At 40.7% G+C, this 23,618-nt stretch overlaps 4 protein-coding genes across 6 annotated transcripts in view; 2 read left to right on the forward strand and 2 right to left on the reverse strand.

Annotated features, from left to right (window-relative positions):
• Nucleotides 1-11,306, forward strand: part of LOC129774839 (calmodulin-lysine N-methyltransferase) — a 64,425-nt gene extending 53,119 nt beyond the window's left edge. For all 3 annotated transcript variants that reach the window (XM_055778852.1, XM_055778851.1, XM_055778853.1), the window contains one exon: nt 1-11,306. In XM_055778852.1, coding sequence (XP_055634827.1) covers nt 265-1,302 — 1,038 coding nt within the window. In that variant the 5' untranslated portion in view covers nt 1-264 and the 3' untranslated portion in view covers nt 1,303-11,306.
• Nucleotides 11,160-22,021, reverse strand: LOC129774837 (zinc finger protein 551-like). The gene is made up of 5 exons (XM_055778849.1): nt 12,627-22,021; nt 12,340-12,572; nt 12,136-12,282; nt 11,984-12,078; nt 11,160-11,927 (listed from the first exon to the last, which is right to left on the reverse strand). Exons 1-5 carry the CDS (start codon nt 12,750-12,752, stop codon nt 11,371-11,373), a joined length of 1,158 nt encoding a protein of 385 aa, XP_055634824.1. The 5' UTR covers nt 12,753-22,021; the 3' UTR covers nt 11,160-11,370.
• Nucleotides 13,092-22,173, forward strand: LOC129774836 (coiled-coil domain-containing protein 40). The gene is made up of 6 exons (XM_055778848.1): nt 13,092-13,964; nt 14,032-14,174; nt 20,210-20,601; nt 20,654-20,966; nt 21,032-21,807; nt 21,864-22,173. The coding sequence occupies exons 1-6, from the start codon at nt 13,162-13,164 to the stop codon at nt 22,083-22,085; spliced, it is 2,649 nt and encodes an 882-aa protein (XP_055634823.1). The 5' UTR covers nt 13,092-13,161; the 3' UTR covers nt 22,086-22,173.
• LOC129774838 (mitochondrial basic amino acids transporter) overlaps nt 22,133-23,618 on the reverse strand; it is a 9,789-nt gene continuing 8,303 nt past the window's right edge. The window contains exon 3 of the mRNA XM_055778850.1: nt 22,133-23,327. Coding sequence (XP_055634825.1) covers nt 22,216-23,327 — 1,112 coding nt within the window. The 3' untranslated portion in view covers nt 22,133-22,215. The remainder of the gene's footprint in view (nt 23,328-23,618) is intronic.

Genomic DNA, 23,618 nt, shown 5'->3' on the forward strand with positions numbered 1-23,618 from the left:
GAACTAGCGTGTACCTGGATGTTACAAATGAAACGAGGACCACATCATACGTAAATCTGAGCGGGATTTTTAATTGGACCTGAGCAGAAGGAAAAAAACAAACGAAATCAAAAGTTCAAACGGCGAACATACAAGACGGTACAAGACAAGATGCTGAGCGTTTGCTGACACAATCCATCTGCTCGACGAGTGTGTGGATCTAGCATTCAGCAGCATGACGAAAATTTGTCTGCCGTGGGGATAGCGAACGTTCGGCAACAGGTGATGTCAACGTCAGACGATCGCAGTAATTTAATTAAATCGCAGTACGACGACAATAACACGTCTGGTTCGGCGATTGATCTGATGACGATAACGGCTGCGGAGCGTCATGGCGATTGCGAAGATGATCGGGACGGTAGTTCGGATAAAAATAGGTATCAAATCGACAGTGTCGCGCGGGCCGAATTCGAAAGTAAGACTATAAACGCACGGCGCCGGTGGAAATTGTTGGCAAAGGCATTGCGGCACGACTCAAGTGAAGATGATCAGATTTTGAAATTCAACCTTATTGAGATCGATCGCGCGTACGATGAAAAAGATGAAAATATATACGTTTACAGGTTGGCCGATCGATATCGGTTGAAAATACGACTGATCGGTGAAAGACCCTGGACGGCATCCGAGCTGATGGGATTCAACAATACTGGAAACATTTGTGTGTGGCCTTCGGAGGAAGCATTGGCACACTATATGTTGTCAAGATTGAACCTTTTCGAGAATGCTAATGTGCTTGAACTGGGCGGCGGAATGACGTGTCTTGCGGGACTCGTATTGGCAAAATATGGAAATCCAGCCTTCGTTCATGTGACGGACGGAAATGAACTGTCGGTGGAAAATGTAAGGAAGTCACTCATCTTGAACAAGTTTAATTGTACCATCAAAACATCCGTCCTGAAATGGGAGACGGTCAACAGCGAGCAGAATCTGTGCCATCCCGATCGATCCCGGTATCAGTTTATTCTATCTGCGGATTGTCTCTTCTTTGATGAATCTCGTTCTCACCTTATCGATACAATATGGCTGCTGCTTGCCGACAACGGAGTTGCTCTCATCACCGCACCTCGGCGGGGACAAACCCTGACCCAGTTTCTCGATGAATGCGTCGCTAGAGGTTTTGACTACGATTTGCTACATTGCTACAACCAGGAAATATGGGCCAAGCACTTGGAGCTCATCAAAACGGAGGGTTATGACGAAAATATACACTATCCGTTGCTGATCAAAATGTACAAAAGGGATTGCAATTCTGGACCTGATTAGTACATGTGATCTTGTAGATGGGAAGTAGTTTATTTATTTTAATTTTTTGTGCAATTCACACCGTTTCATAGCAAACAGTCCAAAGAAAAACGCGCACTAACACTTTTGTTGAAAGTGGTAATTTAATTCTAGTCAAAATCAAAATAGGTAAAACAATCGTTATGGATGGAATGTATAGTTGAATACTATGACTTCGAAAACGAGTCATTTAATTATACTTTTACAGATTGATCTGTATGTAGTCAGGATAATAGAAAATTGAATCATAAAATAAATATTAGTATATCTCAGAATAGGTGTCATTAAGGCAAAATGCAATAGCAGCTAAACAAAATTTTGGAAAATTGACAATTACCCTTTTTCTGTGGAAATTACTATGATAATATAAAATGCCAATGGAAAATGACGACACCTATTCTAGGACACACAAAACATGCAATTCTGGAGGATTTGACTTTCATCGAATTGAGTTGAATCCATTTAGAATTCTTTCTCGCGCAGCAATTTTTTTGTCCGATGTTTTCATTGGGTATCCATTTCAGCCTTCATATGTTCGTCTTGTCATTTTCAATGAGTTCCAGCGACTTGATTCAGGTATCATGCTGGATAGTCTTGTAACCCCATAAAATATTTTCCGCGGTGAACGTTTAGGAATGACGTTTTTCATGCAGGTTTTGTTCTCCAGAACGGAATATTATTCGACTTTGAGGATAGAGTTGATTATTCAGATCTAGTAGCGTACATTTAGGCATATTTCACGAAAAGCTCTCGTACGTTGTGATAAGAATTTTTTTGATATTTCACAAACCATGTTTGAAGATTACACATTGCAAGCCACTATTCGGAAAATGGTAAATGTAGTAAATAACTACTATCGTACACATTTTTTTTATAATCCCTCGTATCAGAAAACAAATCCGGTCAGAAAGACCATTCCAACGAGTTTTGTTGAATCGAATTCACCTCCAAGATCGTGCAATTCAATATCGTTTAACTATTTTTGTGGGACTAAATTGGATTTCTCGATAGCGCTTTTTCGAGACCATATGCTGGAAAGCATATTCAGATGAAAATGGCAAAGAACTGCCTTTCGAATGGTGCCAAATTCATAGCAACCGTTTGTCTGTGTTTTATTTCAATTTACTGGTATATGCATCACAGTTCATTTTGATTTGTTGATTAGTTTTGCTAACAACAATCTACTAGACGCTCTAAATTGGTGATTTTTATAGCTTGTACATTAAGTGATGGATACTAAGAGTAATCCATCCTCAATATGTCACAGATTCACGGACTTAGATTATTGTTTATGCAAATCATAACAAACGACTAATAATCAATGTAATTTCTTTTGGCTTCGATGACCGAGCGTAATCGATTTGGCTCGTTTTCTATCGGTTTTCCGAGCGTCTCATAGCTTTTACAAAACAATGTTAAGCCTGTTACACAGTTGTACCGATTTTATCCACATTATTGACGAGTATAATCTACATATCTTCAATTTGATTCGAATCAGTACAATCATAAGCATATTTAAGTATTATGCACCGTTCCACATTTTCACAGAGTATTTTTACCTTGTACAAAGAAATGAAATTTTTCTTAAAAAAAAAACTCATGTATATTGTATTCAAATGGAAAACTCTACTTTATTAAAAGTGTTTATAATCTATACATTTTTCCCATTTTTTTGACAATTTGTGGATGTCACGCCAAAAGAAATGTTCCTCTTCAGAAGTAAACCATTCATCAAGTTATTCCCCAGATTATTGCCAAGTTTCGGTAGCTCATAGTAGATCAAACTCATCTGATCCAACCACCGTTGTCTTACGTCTAAAGCGATTTGGCCGTGCAACCGATGTTGATCATTCTCTTGGACTTCGACTTTCGACTCTTAGGACCAGTGCTGAAAAAAATCAATTCACTCTTTTGAATTCGAACGACAAATACCATCAGCTATCAGTTGACATCACTTCTCTTCTAACCAATATCGCCGGATAACCGGCTACTTTGATGTACGGGCATGTTTCACTCATACGGATCTCTTCTCACTGTATCCCTTCCATTCTAATGAAAAACCATACCTTCATTCAAGCCGCTTGTCATGCTGTTATTTGTGATTTCCGTTTGTCCCTATCAATTGAACTAGTGACCGACACTCAATTGACATCCGACGTTGAATTGGTATGTTTTCTGAAAAAAACAGAGGAACAACTGGCGAGAGTGATTTTTTTATTTCTTTCATTCTTACGCTCCTCGCATTACTGTGGGAGCGTGATGCTAATACATGACCAAGAGGCATTATAAAATGCTCTCCCATCGCCTGCTCTGTGTATGCCCCGCTTATATGACCGAAATCATACTTCAATGCGGAAAGCCGAGATTATGAGAATGAATTATTTGTTTTCGTTCGGCCAAATGCGTTCATCGCATTCAAATGAGAAGAAACAGCGTTCGTTCGACAATGAACCCTTTCGGATCTCAGTTGACAAGGTTAACCAAATTCAAGCGATCGAGCAATGCTTTCTTTGGTGACGAATAGTATTCTTTGTTATTTTCGTCGAATTTTTTCGATTGAGACTGAATTTTCACCGCACTGCTTAGGACTCTCGAAATAAATTCACTTTTCATAACCAGTCACAATCAAATGTAGGAATGACTTCCTTTTGTACCTGGCGAGCAGCATTTCACATGTGATTTGTCGGATTTCCAGCTGTATTTCGATCAGCCCATGTGGAACCCATTATCGATCTTTTTGATCTTTCCCATGGCCTTCAAACATTTGGAGATGACTTATTGAGTCACATTCAATCAGTCTTCAGAAAACATGCGCTGCGTTGAGCTCGAGCTCAATTTTCATCAGCGCGCTCAAAGAAAACTCGTATACTCTCTTGATACGAAGCGCACCGAAATCCGGAACAAGTGAACCCAAAATCAGCACGGTGCAGAATGCAGATACCAAACATCCTTTCTCACTTGTGCGGTGCAAGCCTCATTCTATACACACGCACATATAAAATTCTAGCGCCTGTCTTGTCTTCGCTCGTTCTAAGCTAAGCATAAAAACAACAGCGCGCCACCATACGCACCGCCTCAACAGAGAAAGCAAAGCAGACAAACAAGATTTGAGCGCGGTTTACAATTGTGTAAGGAAACGGTGCAGAAAGGATGTTCGAACTTTAAAGCGAACGGTGTTGAAAACAAAACATTTCAACTTTGTTTCGGTGCGCGTTGATTCGTCCGGGCGCAGGTGTGCGCAAGGAGTGAGAGTTCAACTGGGTGTAAAACAAAAAGTTGCACATCAGCACCGCGCTGCTTTCCGAAGACTGCATTCAATTGAACCGCGAATTGTTGTTGTGTTTGAGTGTTATCTTCTTCCAAAAGTGTTTTACTTTCCTCGAGCTTTCCCGGGGGTTTTCCACGCACTTCGTTTCCCACGTCCAAATCACGATTTAATTTTTTTCTAATCACTCAAAGCACTGCGATTTTTCAAGAGCATTTGCACCGTAAGCTTCGACAAGCAACCGATGCGATTGTGCAACAGTTTGCTTTCAATGGTTGTAGGAAATCAATACTGACCACAAATCGTACTTTATAGGCACAAAAGTCGACTTGTTCAAAGCTCTTCAAACCTATGTTGTTGACTTACGTTTTAACGCCACCGCAGCTACCAGACAAACATATGCCGTCCGAGCCTAAGTAAAGGATAATCCGCAGAATAAATTCCATTACGAAAAAAAAATCATTATAAACTTTGCGCTTTTTACGTGAGGCATCTATAACGTTTGCATTAAAAAAATGGACTTTTTTATATTGATAAAAAAAACTAAGACAGATAGTTGAGTTTGATTAATTTTCCATGGAATGTAATTATATAACCTTACTTGCAAAAAAAATCTACGTCCTTGCGAGCGGCCTTCCGGCAGTTAACCTGAACATTCGCCATGGCGGACGAAAACATGCGTGTAGGCATGTTTTTGAATTCTTTCTTCGTCTTTTTCATCAATTCCTTCTCAGTTTTCACGACAAAATTTTTTAGAGTAGATCTTACGCTTCAGTTTTGCCTAGAAATTCTCGATGGGACTCAGCTGGGAGACGTTGGGCGAGTTCACCGATTTGGGTACCAGCCGCTCCATCTCCTCTAACGATCGCTTCGAGTAGTAGGCCTACGCCAGATCCGGCCAGAACATCGCGTCTTCGTCCTTATGGTTTTTCTTGATGGACGACGCAACTTCCGACAGGCACTTCATACTATAAATTTCCCCGTTCACGGCCAGCTAAAGAAGAGCGGCGTGAGCAATTTTCTTTGCGGTTATTTCCGTTGCGTTTATTTTATTTTCGATAGTTTTCCGATCATGCCCAACAGATAACTGCTTGCGCGTGTGAAAAACAAAGATCCTCTTTATTGCACTTCTGCTGCGGTGGCGTTAGTACGTAAGTACCAAAACATGCTTTGTTATAAATTGAAATCTTTTGCTATATGTTAAAACAAGACAATGGACACTATTAAAGAAATTGAGTCGCTAAGAATTTTGCTCGTTAGATCTATTTTACTATGGGCCCTATTCCAGAAGACGAGCGCTCTTCTCTTTTGTTTCCATATTCCAGAAGCTGAGCTCGAATAAAAACAGACGCGTAGCTCGTCTGACTCGACCGTTCGGCCGCGCTCGCTGATGAATCAGTCGAGTCGTCTGTAGTTTGTGTTGATGTGTTTGTTCACCTAGTTGATCTGAAGCTTCGATATTTTTTTGTTCTGCTTTTATCTTCAGAATTTGGGTCTTTTCCAAACAATACAATCAAATGTAAACATTGAACTCATATCCAGATGACTGTTTTGAATACAGTAGAATCCCGATTATCCGCGAAATAGTCGGGCTAGGTCGACACGAATCACGAAAATCGCGGATAAAGCAGTAAAGGACTAAAAAATATATTTCCGCATTAAAACTATGTTTTATCAATAAATAAATCATTAAACTATCCATCTGTAATGTCGTAAAAACCTGTGGTCAGATAATGTGAAAGCCATGAGCAAAACAAAAAAACATGTACCTACCACTCAGTGACAAATTTCGGAAGGGGCTATAGATTTACTCAGCCATTCCATGCCAAACCGATATAGTAGTTCTCAGATTTTCGTGAAAAGTGGTAGATTTGTTCTTTATCCAAAATAATTAGACCCGTCCTTTTTTTCCGTTAGAGTGACCATTTCCGTTTTATAGTGGTCCAACAAACCACTTTGTTCCCTTTTTTCCTACAATATCTTTTTTCAAAAATTTATAACTTTTGAAGTTGCAGAAAATTTATTTTTTTGTTTCCGTTATTATTGATTGTATTAGTTTGTTATGGTTTTTTATGGAGCCCTCGGGACCAAGGGCTCTATACTTTTTTTTTGTATTCTTTCTAGAAAGCTTCTTACATAAAATATCTGAAAATTAGAGATGTGTTCTTTTTGTTTTTATGTTTTTTTGTAGTTATGAATTTTTGATTTTTTTCGAACCACCCTAAAACGGAAATGGTCACTTACTACACGTACTATGGAACTTACTTTCGGGAGTAATCCGCACCGCGGATCATCCACTCGTGGAAAATCAGGGTTCTACTGTATATTACCACATCATGAAGTGCCTTCACATCATTTTGAATGAAAAAGAATAATTCACTACTACTGCTTTATTAGAAATACATACATATCGATTTTAAAATTTTCTTGATAAATCGTTGCTTAGGTGAACAAACATTGACCCCAATAAATCCATAATAACAAAACGTCTGAGTGGTGAAACCAGCCGGGTGCTATGATTGATGCTAGGATCGTTAGCAAAATCTCAAGCAGAACTGTCAGTGGGATACCCAATTCATATGAAAACAAGGGGAAAATGTCAGTGGGATACCCGATATGTTGGCTCCTGTCAGTTCAATGGGGGTTCTCTAAAGACGTCACCCGGCTGGGTGAAACCATATACTGGTAGAAAAAATGTCGATGAAACCGAAATATGTATGAAAATAAATCCTCTTTGTTATGATTTCAATATTTTGGCACTGAGAAAGAGTCATTGTTCAATTTTTAAAATGTTTGTTGTTTTTCTCAAAATAAAAATATGTCTTCACATCTGACATGACTGATTATACCGAGAAAAAGTGACAGAAGTTTCTCCAGTCTACCAAATAAAACATTTCAATGAAACTCGTGTACTGGAATATTCCATATAAACCCACTTAAACCTTCATCCTAACCTAATAAAACTCTCGTCCTATTTTTAAAGACATTTTTTGACACATTAAACTCAAACACTGTACAAACATTATTGAACAAACGAAAACATTGTAAATGCCGGTGAAATTCAAAACTATTTTTAATGTGCTTCGGATCGTCCGATTTGGGTCAAATATGCACCGTTTTGTTGTAAAATTTGTTGTCATTTTAAAAGTAGCTTCATAATGTTTCTATCATAGAAGTCTTGGTCTTTATTTGCGAAATACTTTAGCAATAGATTTTTGCAATCTTCTCTTGAACCCAATTTCTTATAATTCTGGAAATTTTGCAATGCGAGAAGTGGTAATCGCTTGAATCCAGGTCCGGACTATACAGTGGATGCATTGACACATCCCAATTAAGCTCTCGGAATTGTGTGGTCCTGTGTTGTCCTGATGGCCTAAACTTGAAATTGTATGATCGATATTACGCGAGATAGTGATCACTAAAGCCAGCTACCGAGAAAATAATGCATAACTTTTTCCCCAGCCTGTAAATCAAAAAATTAACTGATCGCAAAATTGATCTGTTAACTCATTTCTCCTGCCGCCACCATTGTTTCGTTTATTTGCAAAGATACAACGACGGTCGATGGAATCCACCGATGAGATGCATAAGGATTTTCATTTCGAGTATAAAGCTTTAGTTACTTCGAGCTAGGAATCATGTAATCAGCTCTATCTTCGTAGAGTTTTGATAAAAGAAAATGATTTTGACAAACACGACAGTGGGCGGGGATAGAACCGCCATCTTGCTGTCCAAAGATTCCTACGTTTAGTAAGCATGAACGGTACTTTGAAGTGTGGGGATTTTCTATTACAGCGCACATTTTAACTAGTCACAATGAGAAAAGTATGAAAGATACGGATATTGTGTACTGGGCGTAGCAACACACCAACATGCCAACTCTAGCCCGGCCACTGCCGCAATATCAAAAAACGTCTGCTACTTTCTGGAAAGCCTTCGTCTACTCTGCGAAAGCGTGAGAGTCGTTCCTGAAGCGGAATTGGCAGTTAACTACATACGTTTTGACAGGATAATGAACCTAATAATACGGCCTACTTCCGTTAATGGTGCATAAAACTGATTCAACGGTCACGCCCAGAAATCGAATTCGACTCGAAGTGAGAATCTGTAGGCTACACTCGTCAATAATGTGCACTGTTAACACGTTAAACACCGATTTTTTTTTGCTGCGCTTTCAGTGTCGCCAGTTCCCAAAGATAGTTATTGTATAAATAGAAAATAGACAGCAATTCGACTAGAAAGTAGTCACATTTTGTAAAACATCCGAAAACAAACCGTATATACAGCCAAAACGATATAGTGGTTTTCTGGGTTTTGTGAAAAGTTGTAGTTTTGTTTTTTATCGCAAAGCATTAGACCTGTATTTTTTCATTAGGGTGACCATTTCCATTTTACGAATTGTCCGAAAAATCAACTTTTTCCTCTTTTTCCCAAAAATGACTTTTTTCAAAAATTCTTAACTTCTGAACTACTGGACCAATTCAGATGATCGACATTTTAATCGACAATTTAAAGCCAAGTGCCTGGTAGTTTTTGAAAAATTACTACATTTGCCGAAAATTCTAATTCAGTTCTCGTTCTTATTGATTGTATTCGTTTTTTATTGTTTTCATGGTCTCGGAATTAGCTATTTTGTTTAAATAACAAATTTGCCATTTGTCAAATTATCTAGTCGCATAGAAATATTGAGCGAAAACTGAAAACATGTTAACTTTGAAAAATCATAACGTAAAAACGAAAAAATAACACATCTCTGATTTTTGAATACGTTCTGTAAAAAAGCCTCAGCCTTCAAGAAAAAATATAAAAGAATATAGCATCCTTGGCCCCAGAACCATGTAAGCTATAAAAATCTAATACAATAATACAATCAATAGTTTCGAAATCAAAATCCATTTTTTTTCGCAAGTCTAAAATTTTTCAAAAAAGGCTACCTAATTGGCTTTCATTTTATGTTTCGATCATCCCAATCGGTCATGTAGATAAAAAGTTATAATTTTTTGTGTTGGAAAAAATAGAAAAAATAATTATTTTTGAACCATCGGTTAACTTTTAAAAATCATAACTCAAAAACGAAAAAACTCCTCTCTGGTTCCGAAATATGTTATGTGAAAAATGCTCAGCTTTTCAGAAAAAAATATAAAAAAATATAGAGCCCTTTGTCCCGAGATTATGAAAACAATGAAAAAACGAATACAATCACTAATAACAAAAACCGAATCAGAATTTTCGACAAGTGTAGCTTTAATTTGATATATCGATTGTCTAAATCGGCACAGTAGTTCAAAAGTCATGAATTTTTGAAAAAAAAGAGAAAAAAGTTGATTTTTCGGACAACTTTTAAATGGAAATGGTCACCCTAATGAAAAAATAAAAAAAAATATGGGTCTAATGTTTTGCGATAAAGAACAAAACTACCAAATTTCACGAAAATCGGAGAAGAACTATATCGGTTTGGCATGGAATAGCTGTATATTTTTATTTAACTATTTTGTAATTGTCAGCCTCAGGCAGACAGCACTTTCCTACCAAATAGCTCAACGTCGGCCCCTAGGGACCAACGCTGGGCTCAACGTGTTAGTGAACATGAATAAAAATAACGCACTCTCTTGGAGAATGATCATTTTTGTTAAGATGTTTATACATTTTGAATGTGGATTATTAATTTTATTCAGCGCATCATGTACAAATAAACAACAAACAGGATTATAAACTATTTTTCAAATTACGATGATCTTCTCGCAAATTGATTCTCCGGGCAGTTGTTCGTTTGAAGAATTGTATTTCTTTGACGATATCAGCATCCGAAAACCCACAATACCTTCAAATGTAGTTTTTCTACGATGAGTAGTGTACGGAATCATTCAAACAACCGATTTCGGTTCACGAAAAAGATTTGAGGACGTCGTGAGGATCATAGTTAAATTTTGGGAATCGTTGAAAAGTTACGGACGTTTTAAGAGGCCCGAGTACAGTCCGCGAATATTCTTCTAGTGAAGTGACACTTTCTCAATTGACATTGGCATTGGACTCGAAATTTTCTCGAATTTATTCAGGGATTGATTTTAGGAATAGTTTGGCTACAGTGAGATCCTTTTGGAAATGAATATGATTGTCAGATAGTTTAGGAAACATAACCCGCTTTCGTATGTATTCAATGGATCGAAGGGAACATGAGTTCAGTTTATAAATACAAGATTATACGTAGCGTATTCTGTACTACGTAATATGATTGTTAGAAAGATATGTTAAAATCCAATACACCTAGTATGATTACCGTTCGCAACGTCACTTTTAGATAGAATAATATGTTATTCAGTATTTTATAGTTCTTACTATCTAGACCATGTAAGTAATTCCACCGATCCTATCGATTTGGAAGCATCGCGTATTACAACGAATGAATTTGTATGCCGGGCGTTCCATAAGAAAGAAAACTATCTTAGATACGTAACAAAACCAAAATTAGCACATTTAATGAGCAAAGCGTTATTAGCACAAAGGAGTTCACGAAAAACAAAAACTTCTGACGGTACAGAAGGAAAAGGGAAGTTTTCTCAAACACACACATTTCCACCCCGCAACATGCGTTACAAAAGTGCTTTAATTCCAGACAGTTCTATATATAATGTAGTAAAGCATAGTTATCACGTTGTTCTAGTTCAGATAGTGCGTAAGATAGATCAATTGTTACGAAAGAAACTAAACTCGTTGAATTGTTTTGTCACACAAAAAAAAAGATGTTTTATTCTATCCGAAACGCATCCTTCTATCCCTGTGTTTTCTCAGTACGGATGAAGCCTTTGCGCCGGATGCATCTGGGTGTGATAGCTGGTTTGGGTATGCGTGTGGGGCAACATTCCGAGGCCGACTCCCAGGGGAGTGGTGCCCAGGCTGTGATGAGGCGCGATCGCAATTGGTTGCTGAATTTGTGGCTGCGGTTGTGATGGAGCAGACGGCGGTGGCGGCATTAGTGTTGTGGACTGCATGGAATTGTGGATACGCACGTGGAGATTCAAACTATCCGGCGTGGCAAAGATTTTATGGCATTCAAGGCATTTGTAGTTGTTCTCGGTAGATCGATCGTTCAGATGGATTTTCTTCTTGTGCGTAACCATGTCTCGGTTCCGGCTGAAACTTTTGGCGCAAATATCACAGTGATAGTTTTTGATGCCGGAGTGGGAAACCATGTGGCGGGTGAGATCACCCGACGTTATGAATGCCTTGTTGCACGAGGGGCATATGTGGTCTCGCTGGTTGGAGTGAATCTTTTTGTGGGCCTGGAAGTTACCGAGGGCGGAGAATTGCTTGCTGCAGATTTCACACTGGTAGGGACGTTCTCCTGAGAACAGATACAGCTAAGATCAAGTGTTTTGAACTGTTTTACACGGAACTTACCTGTGTGCGTACGGATGTGAATTGATAGATTATGTTTCTGAGCAAATCGCCTCGAACAATAACTGCAAGAGAATGGCTTCTCGCCACTGTGTGTTCTGAATAATTAAACGAAAAATGAATGAAGATACAGAAATGTTTTTTTTTCAGCTCACCTCAAATGCATCTGCAATTGGGCTGCACATTTGAAGGTTTTATGGCACTGATAGCATGTTTGTGGTATCTTTGGCGTAGGCTTCGGACCGCGCTTCTTACGGTCCTCAGGTGGTTTCGGTTTATATCTGTTTCTGCCACTGGATTTCCTTTAAGAATTAAATCTCTATAACATATTTCTAATTTATCACCTTTGTGATTCCTACTTTTTTATCACCTTACGATCCATTTCATCCGATTTCTTCAATGAAAGTAACCAAGATTCGTCGGTCATGGTTTCTTTCTCCAATGAACTACTGTATACTCCGGTCATCAAACCGATGTATTGTCGCAGTCTCAAATCCGAATTCTCACACTGCTGCTTCAGGTGAAACGCCACTCCCAGCCGGTACATGCAATTGTTACATATAGTGGTCGGCAATCCATCGTTTTTCGATACCTAAAATGTCCACAGTTACTTTCGCCAATTGGAGCTACGCCTGAAAAAACTTGCTTTTATGTTGGCGCACATCGTCAGCATGTCAGCGGGTGCCATTGCCACAAGCTCCGTGCTGAAAATGGAGGTGAAAACACCCTCCTCCAGGCACACTCTGCACAATCTGCTTATGTTGTAATCCATCACCACTTATTTTTAAAGGATTAGAAGCGCATCCTTTCCGTTTTGTTTCAGGAAAAAATCTCAATTACTGATGGGCCAGCAAACTTTTGTTTATGTTTTGGTGCTCACCAGCTGAGTCGAATCGACGAAACCACGCCAACTCAGGCACTCAATTCGTCCCCTATCTGAGCGACTCTCGATTCGGTACTCAATTTTCAAATCTGGCGCGCGCTGTGTCACATGTTGCGCCGAAGCGGGTGCTTATTTTTGCGCCTCTCGAATGTGGCGCAACCATGGCAGCTGAATTTGTATGATCAATTCCTCGAATGGAAAGGATAACCATAACAACGGCATAGCTGTTGACTACAGAAGCCAGCTCGTATTTTCACCGCCGGTTCATCAAACTATTCTATCTTGCGAAAAAAAAATCATGCATCCTGACGAGAATCCCATTTCAATCAGCGTCCAGGCGGACGAATTCAATCAATCGATTGTGGACCAATCGGGTGTTCTGGAGAAGGACCATCCCCTGCTAGAGAGATTCCAGCAGGCACTGAAGGCTCATCTGCTTCGCGTCCAAAACCAGTTGGAGGAGGAAATCGCTGAGTTGGACCATCGTCTGGAGGAAAATGAGAAGGAGTCCGAAGAGGTTGGTTCCCGACTGTACGATCTGCAGGAGGAAATCGACAGCCAGAAGGAGCTGCTCGATATTTATGGCAAGGAGATCATGGAAGTTTCGGAACGAAGACAAGCGGAAGAGCAGAAGGTTGCTGCGTACAAGCAGGAGTATGACGAGCAAAATTGCAAATTGAAGGATTTCAAGAAAATCTACAACGAACACATTCAAGAACTTGATAACTTGACCGTGTTGGAGAGCGAATTTTCCAAATGGGACAAGGAAATCAAGGACGAAATTGCAATCGCCAAGCGAGTTGCCAGCAAAGACGCGAAAGATCAGCTCGTGGCGGCAGAGGAAAAACGCCAGGTGGATCTGCTGGTGTTCAACTTGGATGCGGAAGTTCGCAGAAAGGAACGGGAGCTGGAGGGGATTGAAGAGCAAATCAAGGAGCAGGAAGGCGTTACCGAAACGATTAATAAAAGTCTAGCGGATGCAAATTCCGACCTGGAGGCGTTGCAACACGAACACAAGCGACTGTTCCAGGCCTGGGGAGAGGTAATCGTGGCCATTCAGCAGAGAGACAAAGTGCTGTCGAAAACTAAAGATGATTTGGAGTACGTGGATTTGTTTATTGCTTTGCCTGATTTGCCTATTGTTGTCTATTTTTTGTTTCTTTTGTAGAAGCGTTTACGAGGAACACAAAGTGATCAAAAGCAAGACTGATATCACGAAGAAGGCCGCCGCTAAAGAGATGGAACAGAACGAGAAGCTTTCTGGGTTTAAATCAAGGATCCAGGGGGATATTAATGCTTTGGAGAAACAAGGTAAATCAGCTGTTTAGCACTTTATCTTCTTCGAAAATACGATACGAAAATTCGTGGTTATAGGTTAAAAAGTTAGCGGATTTATTCGACCGCGAATATTTGTTGAGGTTCAGGTTCAGGTTTTGAATTATAGATACTTTAAACTCTGAGAGTTCATTCGTCTCTTACATGGACGTTTTGAGGAGATCGAATTTAGCCTTGAGAAAGACTTTTTTGGGGGAAATGTTGGTAACACCAGCAACACCAGTCTTTCGGTTGTAGAAAAACTGAACCACACGCAACAAGATTCACTTCAATTCTTTTCTGTATTGCTATGCACAGTATACTACTGTGATTTATTGCTATTGTTTCACAGCAGCGAACACTTGGTGCGGTTGCGTAATTATTGGTCATTATTTGGAATTTTATTTATTTATTATTTACAAGTTTAAAACATTCCGACCGCCAATGGAATTCGGGGGAATTCATCAGTCACTGATGGAGGAATTGTATAATGTCTCCGTTGGGGATGGAATCTCGATTGAGACAGGCCTCTTCTCAGCATTCAGGGAAATTCACCGTTCAATGATATGGTAAGCGGAGGCGATCTGGCGTAGTGGTAACATCCATACCTCTCACGCTAATGGTCACGAGTTCAATTCTCACTACCAAAATTCTTCCAAAAATAGAAGCAAAGTGACGAACCAGCCAAATGAGTTGAAAGTCACTAAAATAAAATACAGAATGGTATGGTAAATAATGTTGGTTTGTCCGATTTTGGGTGTTTTCATGGAATTAGTAAAGGCAAATCGATTTTTCTTCGTAAAAATCACCTATAATCAAAATGAGTTTGGGTTTGCAAATGCTACAGGTGAGCCACACTTTTGTACCGTTCACGAAAATTACTCACACATATAAAATAGAGTGCAGTGTTGTGTTCAGAAACTCTGAAAAACTTTTGAACTGTGTTGATATGATCCCGTTTTTCTGTATGTTTTTACACAAAATTGAACTCGGAGACGAAGTGAACTAAAATTTTGTCTAAAATTTTTCACAAATTGCACGCTATTTACTAATACTTCCGCGAGGACCTTTATACTCGTAGCATACCTGGTAACTGTCTATGTTCGTTGATAATAAACAAACTGCTGCGCACCAAGCGACTGCCATAGTATTCATGTGGACAAATGAATGTCAACGCATCGGACAAACCATGATCAGAATTGAGTGTTGCATTAATTGCATCATTTTAGCAAGATGTTCGTCTTCGAAATAGTTGGTCCAATAAGACCTAGTGGATCGAACAAGCAGCTTATCTGTGACAATATCGTTCCTTTGCTCAGTGTGGAACTCCTTTTCCATTTTGGTTGTTTGAATGAGAGTAAGTCAGTGGCAGTTTCCCTTGCGCTGGGAAACCTAACGTTGTGACCGATGCTTCGTTGTCTAGATCAAGCAGTGTTTCACCATAATAGATCAAACTAATGGTCGCAGTGGTTCAATGCTCCTTCAGAAGAAGAAGTAGTGTTGCGGTCTTTTCTAAGTTCCGGTGGTATAGTTTCAAGAACGGCCTGACTGGTGGAGATCCATTGCCGGAGCAAGCATGGTGATAAGCTGTTTGCAGGTAGAGGTGAGAGACGCTTCGTCGTTTAATCCAGCCAGCAGAAAATCGACATAACAGCCGCGACGAAGAAGTGGAGCTGCTAGAGAAAAACAGTGCGCTTCATCATCATCGAGGTTCTTCAGTACTCTGATTGCCAGAAACGGGGAACAACTGGTGATTTAGGTAACGGTGAGGATCTGGAACAACCTCAGAGGATCAAAATACCGGGGCTTGTAGTTACGTTCGTCGATTCTGATTTCCCGCATATGTAGCAAGAGAGACGACGGAGCGACTATCGGAGATTTGCGTGGTGTTTATCGGGAAATGTTCCTCGCAGCAGTGTTCGGACGGCAACCAATCCGTGGAATGTTGGGCTTCTTCCATCTGCCAGAACTTGTTCACAAACTTGTCGATTGTGCGGGATTTGCTGAATTGACAATTACGTGGATCATAGTGGTCACGTTCTTCCAGTTCACATTCACCTGAAACAACCCAGAGAAATTCGATGTTCTGGAGCAGGGGGAGATTATTACCGAGAGAGATTGGTCCCTATCGGAGTACACGGAAGAAAAATGCGGCGCCGAGAATTATATCAAGGCTGATGCCGTACTAAAAAAAGGCAACAGACATAAATGATCACCAAAAATCATCTTAAATCGGATGTATTTGAATCTCCCATATTAAGGCCTGTGCTCGAAAAAATTGCACCATTTTTATCCGTCTATAATTTATTTGTCCGTGAGTAAAAATTGATGAAAATCTGGGTATAACCAAGACGGGTCTATGGTACTAGGTGAGGCCGTTTCGTCACTAAGTTGGTTAGGGGAGCGGTATATGAAAACAGTCCGGAAGAAAGCAGAAGGGGAATTATTTCCTTGAAGCGTGAAAGAAACAGACTGATCAGGAGCGAGCTTCGACACTAGCGTATTGTGTTTTGTTTACAAACAAAACACAGTAGACTTCCAAGATGGCTGAAGAATGGTTTTAGCAAGTTGGCCCACCTTAGGATATACTTCTACGCGCCTTGAGTATAACTAGTTTGCAGTGTATCATTTACATGTGCAAATTTTTATAACAATCGGTTTAGTGGTTATCGAGATGTCTTCGAAACAAGAAGAAAATCGCCAGAGAATTTTTCGCGCCGTCATGGAAAATCCGACTGTGACCATGAGATGAATCGGAAGACAACTGGGAATCACCCATACAACTGTGTTTCGGGTGGTAAAATCGTTTAAGGAGTCCCAGATGACCGAGCAGCGGTCTGCAAGTGGAAGAAAATCTAAGACAGCTGACCCTGTGAAGACCCGGAAGGTGTTGGATTGGTTCAAGCGTAATCCGAGCCTTTCGATTCGTGACTCGGCTCTAAAGGCAAAGTGTTCCGCCTGGTTTGTTCAGCAAACCATGAAACGAGCTGGGCCTCGTGCATTCAAGGTCCGGAAGGCACCGAACCGGCATGATCAACAAAACACGGCGGCCGAATCTCGCGCAAGGAAGCTGTATCGAGAGTGGTTAACGAAACCGATGTGTGTGGTTATGGATGACGAACCCTACATCAAGGCAGACGCAAAGCAGATACTGGGGCTGGAGTTCTACATTGACAAATCACGGTTTGATGTTCCGGAAGACGTAAGGAAAAAAAAGTGAACAAATTCGCCAAAAAAAATACTTGCTCTGGCACGCCATCTGCCAATGAGGTTAACTTAGTAAACCGTTATCAACAGCGAAATTTACCGCACCGAATGCCTCCATAAGCGTCTGTTGCCCTTCCTGCAGTCCCACGGTGACGAGACACTATTTTGGCTGGACCTCGCATCATGCCATTACGCGCGATCGACGTTGAATTGGTACAGAGACAATAACGTTGTTTTTGTATCAAAAACCGCCAACCCCCCAAGTTCACCAGAGATTCGTCCGGTGGAAAGATTTTGGGTCATAATGAAATCCAAAGTTTGAAAATCGTTGAAGGTGTTTAAGAACGAGCTGGAGTTGAAGAAAGAATGGATGAAAGTGACCAAAAAGGTTGGTTCCATCATTGCACAAAATGTATTGAGGGGTCTTAAGGGAAAGGTGCGGGCTTCCGGCGATGGAAAGGAAATTGAATAAAGTAATTATGCCGAAACATAACCCATATGTATTAGTTCATTCCCTGAAAGTTTCAAGAAAATCCGACTCGAAACAAATTTTTGGCGAATAATTTTGCCTGGTGCGTTTTTTTTTCGAGTACAGGCCTTAGCTATATTTCTGTAAAGTTGATTTATTCAACCTCTTCTCCTAGGTTGAACGCACTTCCATCCACTGGTGTGAATCACCGGGCTCCGTGGGGTATGCTACTTTGTCCCGGGACTCGCAAACACATCTACCAGTAAGTAACCAAGGCGCCTAGAAGTATATACTAAGGTGGGCCAACTTGCTAAAACCACTCTTCAGCCATCTTGGAAGTCTACTGTGTTTTGTTTGTAAACAAAACACAATACGCTATTGTCGAAGCTCGCTCGTGATCAGTCTGTCTCTTTCACGCTACAAGCAAATAATTCCCCTTCTACTTTCTTCCGTGCTGTTTTCATATACCGCTCCACTAACCAACTTAGTGACGAAACGGCCTCACCTAGTACCATAGACCCGTCTTGGCCGTAACAAGGAAGAGGCATATTATCCGTGTGTCGTGTTCATATGAGCTGTCAGACCGAGCTCGAGGGTTGCTGTAAAAGGAGTACACATAAAAGGTGGGAAGAACGAGTATGGCGAGACAGTTATAGCTGGCAGTGCTGTCAATATGCATTCTGGAGTCCACACACACTCTTTCTTCAAATCCTTGACTTTTTTGAAGACCTTCCTTGCTTTCAGAAGCTTGCCCTTCATAATTGCCCAGAATGTTTCTATTGGGTGAAGTTCTGACGAGTTTCGTGGATTTCCTCTTTCGGCACAAAAACAACATCGTTGGCTTCGTACCACTCCATCACCGGTTTCGCGTAATGGCACAATGCCATTTTTTTGCAACGTGTACTGAACGGACGGATCAAAAGCCAGCGTCTCTACGACAGGATTCGTTTTAACACAAGCCCCGTTTCTCTTCGTCGACGGAGGATGTTTGACCCACCCCTGAGGAACAGAAATTACACCCAGCATGAACCGACAGCCAGATTTATGCGTGAATTCAACGTGCTGCAAAATGTTGTTTCTGTAAATATGACATCAGAAGAAATTCGAAGAAGATTAAGATTATATCTTAGAGACCAACTGAATGCATAAGTTTTAAGTTTGTATGTTTTATGTTTTCTGTATTCATGTTTAATTTTAAGAAGGCTAACGGGCTTACAGCCTAGTCCAAATAAACAAATTTGCCAGATCCGGTCAAAACAGAGTGTCAACGTCGTGGGACTGGAGGAAGTGCAGCCAGCGGATTGCGCTTGAAGTAAACCGTCATCATCCTTGCCTTTGCGAGGTCGGTCGTCTTTGCTTTTCTTCCGCTGCCAGCTCGCCGTTGGGTCGTCCTTGATCGATTTTACCACATGGTACAAGGTCGAATGGTCGATTCTCAACTGTTTCGCGATCCACCTGTGGAACTGGCCTGTAATTACCACGAGCGCTCTTATAATTTTTTTGTCAAAGCACTTCTTGCTTGGAAGTAATCTCGAGAATATCACAGATTGTTACGAACATTAGTTTTACACAAATTTTCTACCCATGCAATAAAAGCTTTTCTAGCATTAAAAGCATTTTTTTCGAGTACAATCTTCAGTACCGATGTCACTTCGGGAACTTACAGCAGATTCAAAAGAATCACGAAATACGCACAAGTCCTCTAATCGCCAACTGATTGGAGGAAATGGAACTGATGGACTTGACCAATTTATATATATTGATATATATTGTCATTTTTATTTTTCGGTCACCCTTCGGATTGATTGGATTATTCTCGGTTGAAAGCGCCTCCAGCTTGACAGCGACACTATGGAACTCGTCGTCAAATTTCTCCAGTTTCGTAGCTTAAGCATCCACTTGTCTCTTTCGATGCTTCTCCTTGTTGTAATTGGAAGCGTAGTGCTCCAACAACGTCACATAATCCAGTATATCCTCCTTCTTCTCGAAGGACCAATTTCATGTTCAGAACTTAGCCCCTCTTTTTAGAAAATACGATACGAAAACTCGTGACTACCGGTTAATAAGTTAGCGGACTCGTTCGACCGCGAACAGTTGTTCGGATTTGTTTAGGAGATCGATTTTAGTCTTGAGAAAGACTTTTGCTGCTACACAGTAACACCCATCTTTCGGTTGTAGTCAAACCGAACCACACGCGAGAGTGATTTGCTGCTATTATTTCACAACATCTTTATCGCACATTGGGTAAGGTTGCGTGAATATAGGCTTTTAATTGGAATTTCATTTATTTATAATTTTCCAGTTTTAAACATCAAATCACCATTCTTGAATAACATATGAATATAATTTCTACCAGTGATCAAGGAGCAAGAGGAAGACGATAAATTGACACGTGAACTGGATCATTACGCACTGATACTGGAGCAGACCGAGGCGGACATGTTGAAAGCCCAACAGGAAGGGCTGCTGATCGAAAATCATCTGAAATCACTTCGCCAAACTTTGAATAAGCAAAATCAGAAAAAATTCGAGCTCGAGGAGCAAATTTTGGAGCTCCTGCAGGATCAGATAACCACCGATAAGGCAGGAGAATCACAAGGGAGAACATTACGGGAAACGCAGGAAAAAAGAAGAGAGTTGGAGATTTCTATGTCCGACACCGAGAATCAGTTGTCTATAGTTTTGTTGGAACTGGAAAAATGGCGCGGAATTGTGGAGAGGTCAAAGGCGGACGTACAAAATGTTAAAGTATAAAAACTTTTTTTTTTTAAATTTTGATCACTAACACTTTTCTTAACAGAAAGAACATGATTCGATGGACGAGGAAGCAAGGAAATACGACGAGGAGATCAAAGTGATCAAGGAAATAATATCGGCTAAACTGCGCAAATTGGATGCCCTCAATCGCCAACTGGAACACCTTATCAATCAAGCTGGAGGCCACGAGTTGAATCCCGATGAGTTAAGGCTGCTTGACGTCCGGCATGATATCAACGAGCTGGATGTAAAAATTAAGGAATCACAGGAATCCTGGTTGAAATTGCAGAACAGTGTGGTTAATTTATCGGAGAAGCGCGTCCAGCAGCTGAATGAGATCAACTACTCGAGAAGAAGTAACTCGAATGACCATTAATTTATGATTATACCGAATGAACTTCTTAACTTTTCTATATAATAGAGCTTCTGTTGGTGGAACAAAAGGCGATCAAAATAGAAGCCCGTCTGGAGGAAGTTCTGAACGAGAACCGTGAGATCGTGCGTTCGCTCTCGACTCTGAATTGTCGTCTGGACGCTGTCAGCATGGAACTCTTCAAAACCAAAAAAGTCCACGAGAAGGAAGAGATGGAATGCGAGATATCCCATCAGCATACAACGGAGCGTTTGAAGGAAGCGGAAATGTCCGTGTTGAATCTAGAGCAAGATCTACAGGATCTCGGTAAAGAAATTGACGATTGCAAACATGAAGTGTTGGAGAAGCATCGCGAAGCACTGTCCTGGGAGACAAAGTACAAGATGTCCGCCGAGGCGAAGAAGTTCAAGGACGAGGAGTCTGCCCAGAACAGTGAGATTGGAATAATGAAGGCAGAGATTCACCGGATGCAGGTACGCTTCGCTCAGTTGAAGCGAATGCAGGAAAAATTTGTGGCCGATTTGGAGAACACCGTGCATCATAGGGAGCATATTTTCGACACGGTCAATGCCAGAGAGAAGGTGTATGGAAGCAAATTTAAGACACGTTCAACTATGCAGCACAAGATCAATGAGTTGAAGAATAAATTGAAGATTGTATTTGGGGAGATTTCGACTGCGGAAAAGAACTTGATAGAAATCGATACGGCACAAAAGTTGCTTCAGGCTGAGATTGAAAACAAGAAGCAACTCATAGAGGAAGAGAAGATTCAAACGAAACTGATAAAATCAGAGGTGGAACAAGCAACATTGCTCAAGCAAGAGGTGGGTTCTGTTGTTGATATCTTCATGAGTATTTCTTTAACCCTTTTCTATTGCAGAACTTGGATTATATCGTTCGTCATCAGTATCGAGCTAGACGTTATAGGGCCTTCGCAAATGCTAATCAACATCCGAAATTCCGTAATGAGATTTTGATACAGGCAGATCTGCAGAGACAGCGGGAAATAAATGAAAGCATTGTTGGGATTGTGGAGAACCTTATAGTAGATTTCCCAGGACAAAAATTTAATCTCGTGAAAATTCTGCTGAATTTAAAGTAAAAAGTTTAGGCTTTCGGATTTTGTGTGGATTTTTGTGGGACTTTGAAAACAATTAAATAATTTTTCTATTTTGAATCAACAAAACAAATAAAGCACTGAGTTTTGTTTTAAATGCATAAAAAGCTTAGCTTTAGTCTACAAAGGGAAATCGGCGGCAGTAGTCGTCGTCCGTCGTTCTTAGGTATTCGTTCAGTTTTGAGTAGTAATATCCGCCATTTTCCTGGCCATGTAAATCATGTGCGAGTTCGTCCATTTCAGCACAACATACAGCTTCGCTGAATGCTCCGAGAAACTTCAGAAATCGGAATGTATTCTGCTGGATGCTTATGCTGTTCGATTGGCTGTCGTACGGTTCAGGGCAACGTTTCGCCAGTGCCATTTTTCCTGCAGGTTGTTGTACTATCAATAGGGGCTCTACCGGAGGACTCAGATCCAGTGCTATGCTAGGTTCGTCAAAGTACTTCATAACATAGGAAACAATGAGGAAACACACAGCATTCATTGGAAACGCTCGCATGAGTGTTGATGCGAGTCCACGTGAAAGAAACGACAAACCTTCCTCTGCATGGCTTCTGCGTAAGCAGTCTACAATACCGTTATACTTCGGTTTTCCAGTCATTCCATCCGCTTGCAGTCTTGATTTTATTACATCGATGGGGAATGTTAACAACCACGAGATGGTCCCCGCTAAACCACCAGCCATCAGTATAACAAACGGCGAAGGATTACTAACCGATCGGACCATTAGTTCATACGACACAAAGTAGCTCGAAAATCCAGGCATATCACGGGCAGCAGTAATTCCGAGACCTCGGAAAATCCCCCGAAATCCTTCTGCCCTCCAAATATGCCTCGTGCATTGCAGCGGACCTTTGAATTTGGTTGCTTCTCCAGGCAGATTTTCCTGCAGCTGCATTCGCGTCTTCACCAGCTCCATAGGTGAACAAATGAAGCTCTGTGCTAAACCAGCGGCATTTCCCGCCAGGAAATGGGAGTACAACGATTCGGGATCGGACATCTTCCTCTGGACGTTTCCGTAGATGCCAAATACGATCGCATTGACGGCCGCCACACCGGCCATTGGGCTGGACATTCCCCGGTACAAACCGCTAACGCTCTCCTTGGCTATGATTTTGCGGAAGCAATCGAGGGTACCTTTGTACAGTGGATTCCTGTGGTTTTGCGTCTGCAGGTGAACTTTGACCGTGTCGAAGGGGTAACCGACGAGAACGCCGGCACATCCTGGAAAGTGGGAGATAACAACGTAAGATTGATCAACACGTGAATGGTTATCAGAAGCATCTCTGTTGTTTTTATGTTTGTACATTCGTGACTGCGTAATACGAGCAAAATATTTGCTTGAAGCCGACAATCATTTGAGCGGTTATCAGTTCTAGCAAAAGTAAGTCCGACCCCCATGAGAGCAACGGGTATGAAAAACAATGCGACGTTCAAGAAGAAGAACAAAAAAAACAATTCCTAGCGCAACAATTGTCATTTTAGGGTTATCATGTATGGTTGCTCAGATAGGAG

This window comes from Toxorhynchites rutilus, chromosome 3, assembly GCF_029784135.1.
Source record: "Toxorhynchites rutilus septentrionalis strain SRP chromosome 3, ASM2978413v1, whole genome shotgun sequence".
NCBI classification, from domain to species: domain Eukaryota; kingdom Metazoa; phylum Arthropoda; class Insecta; order Diptera; family Culicidae; genus Toxorhynchites; species Toxorhynchites rutilus.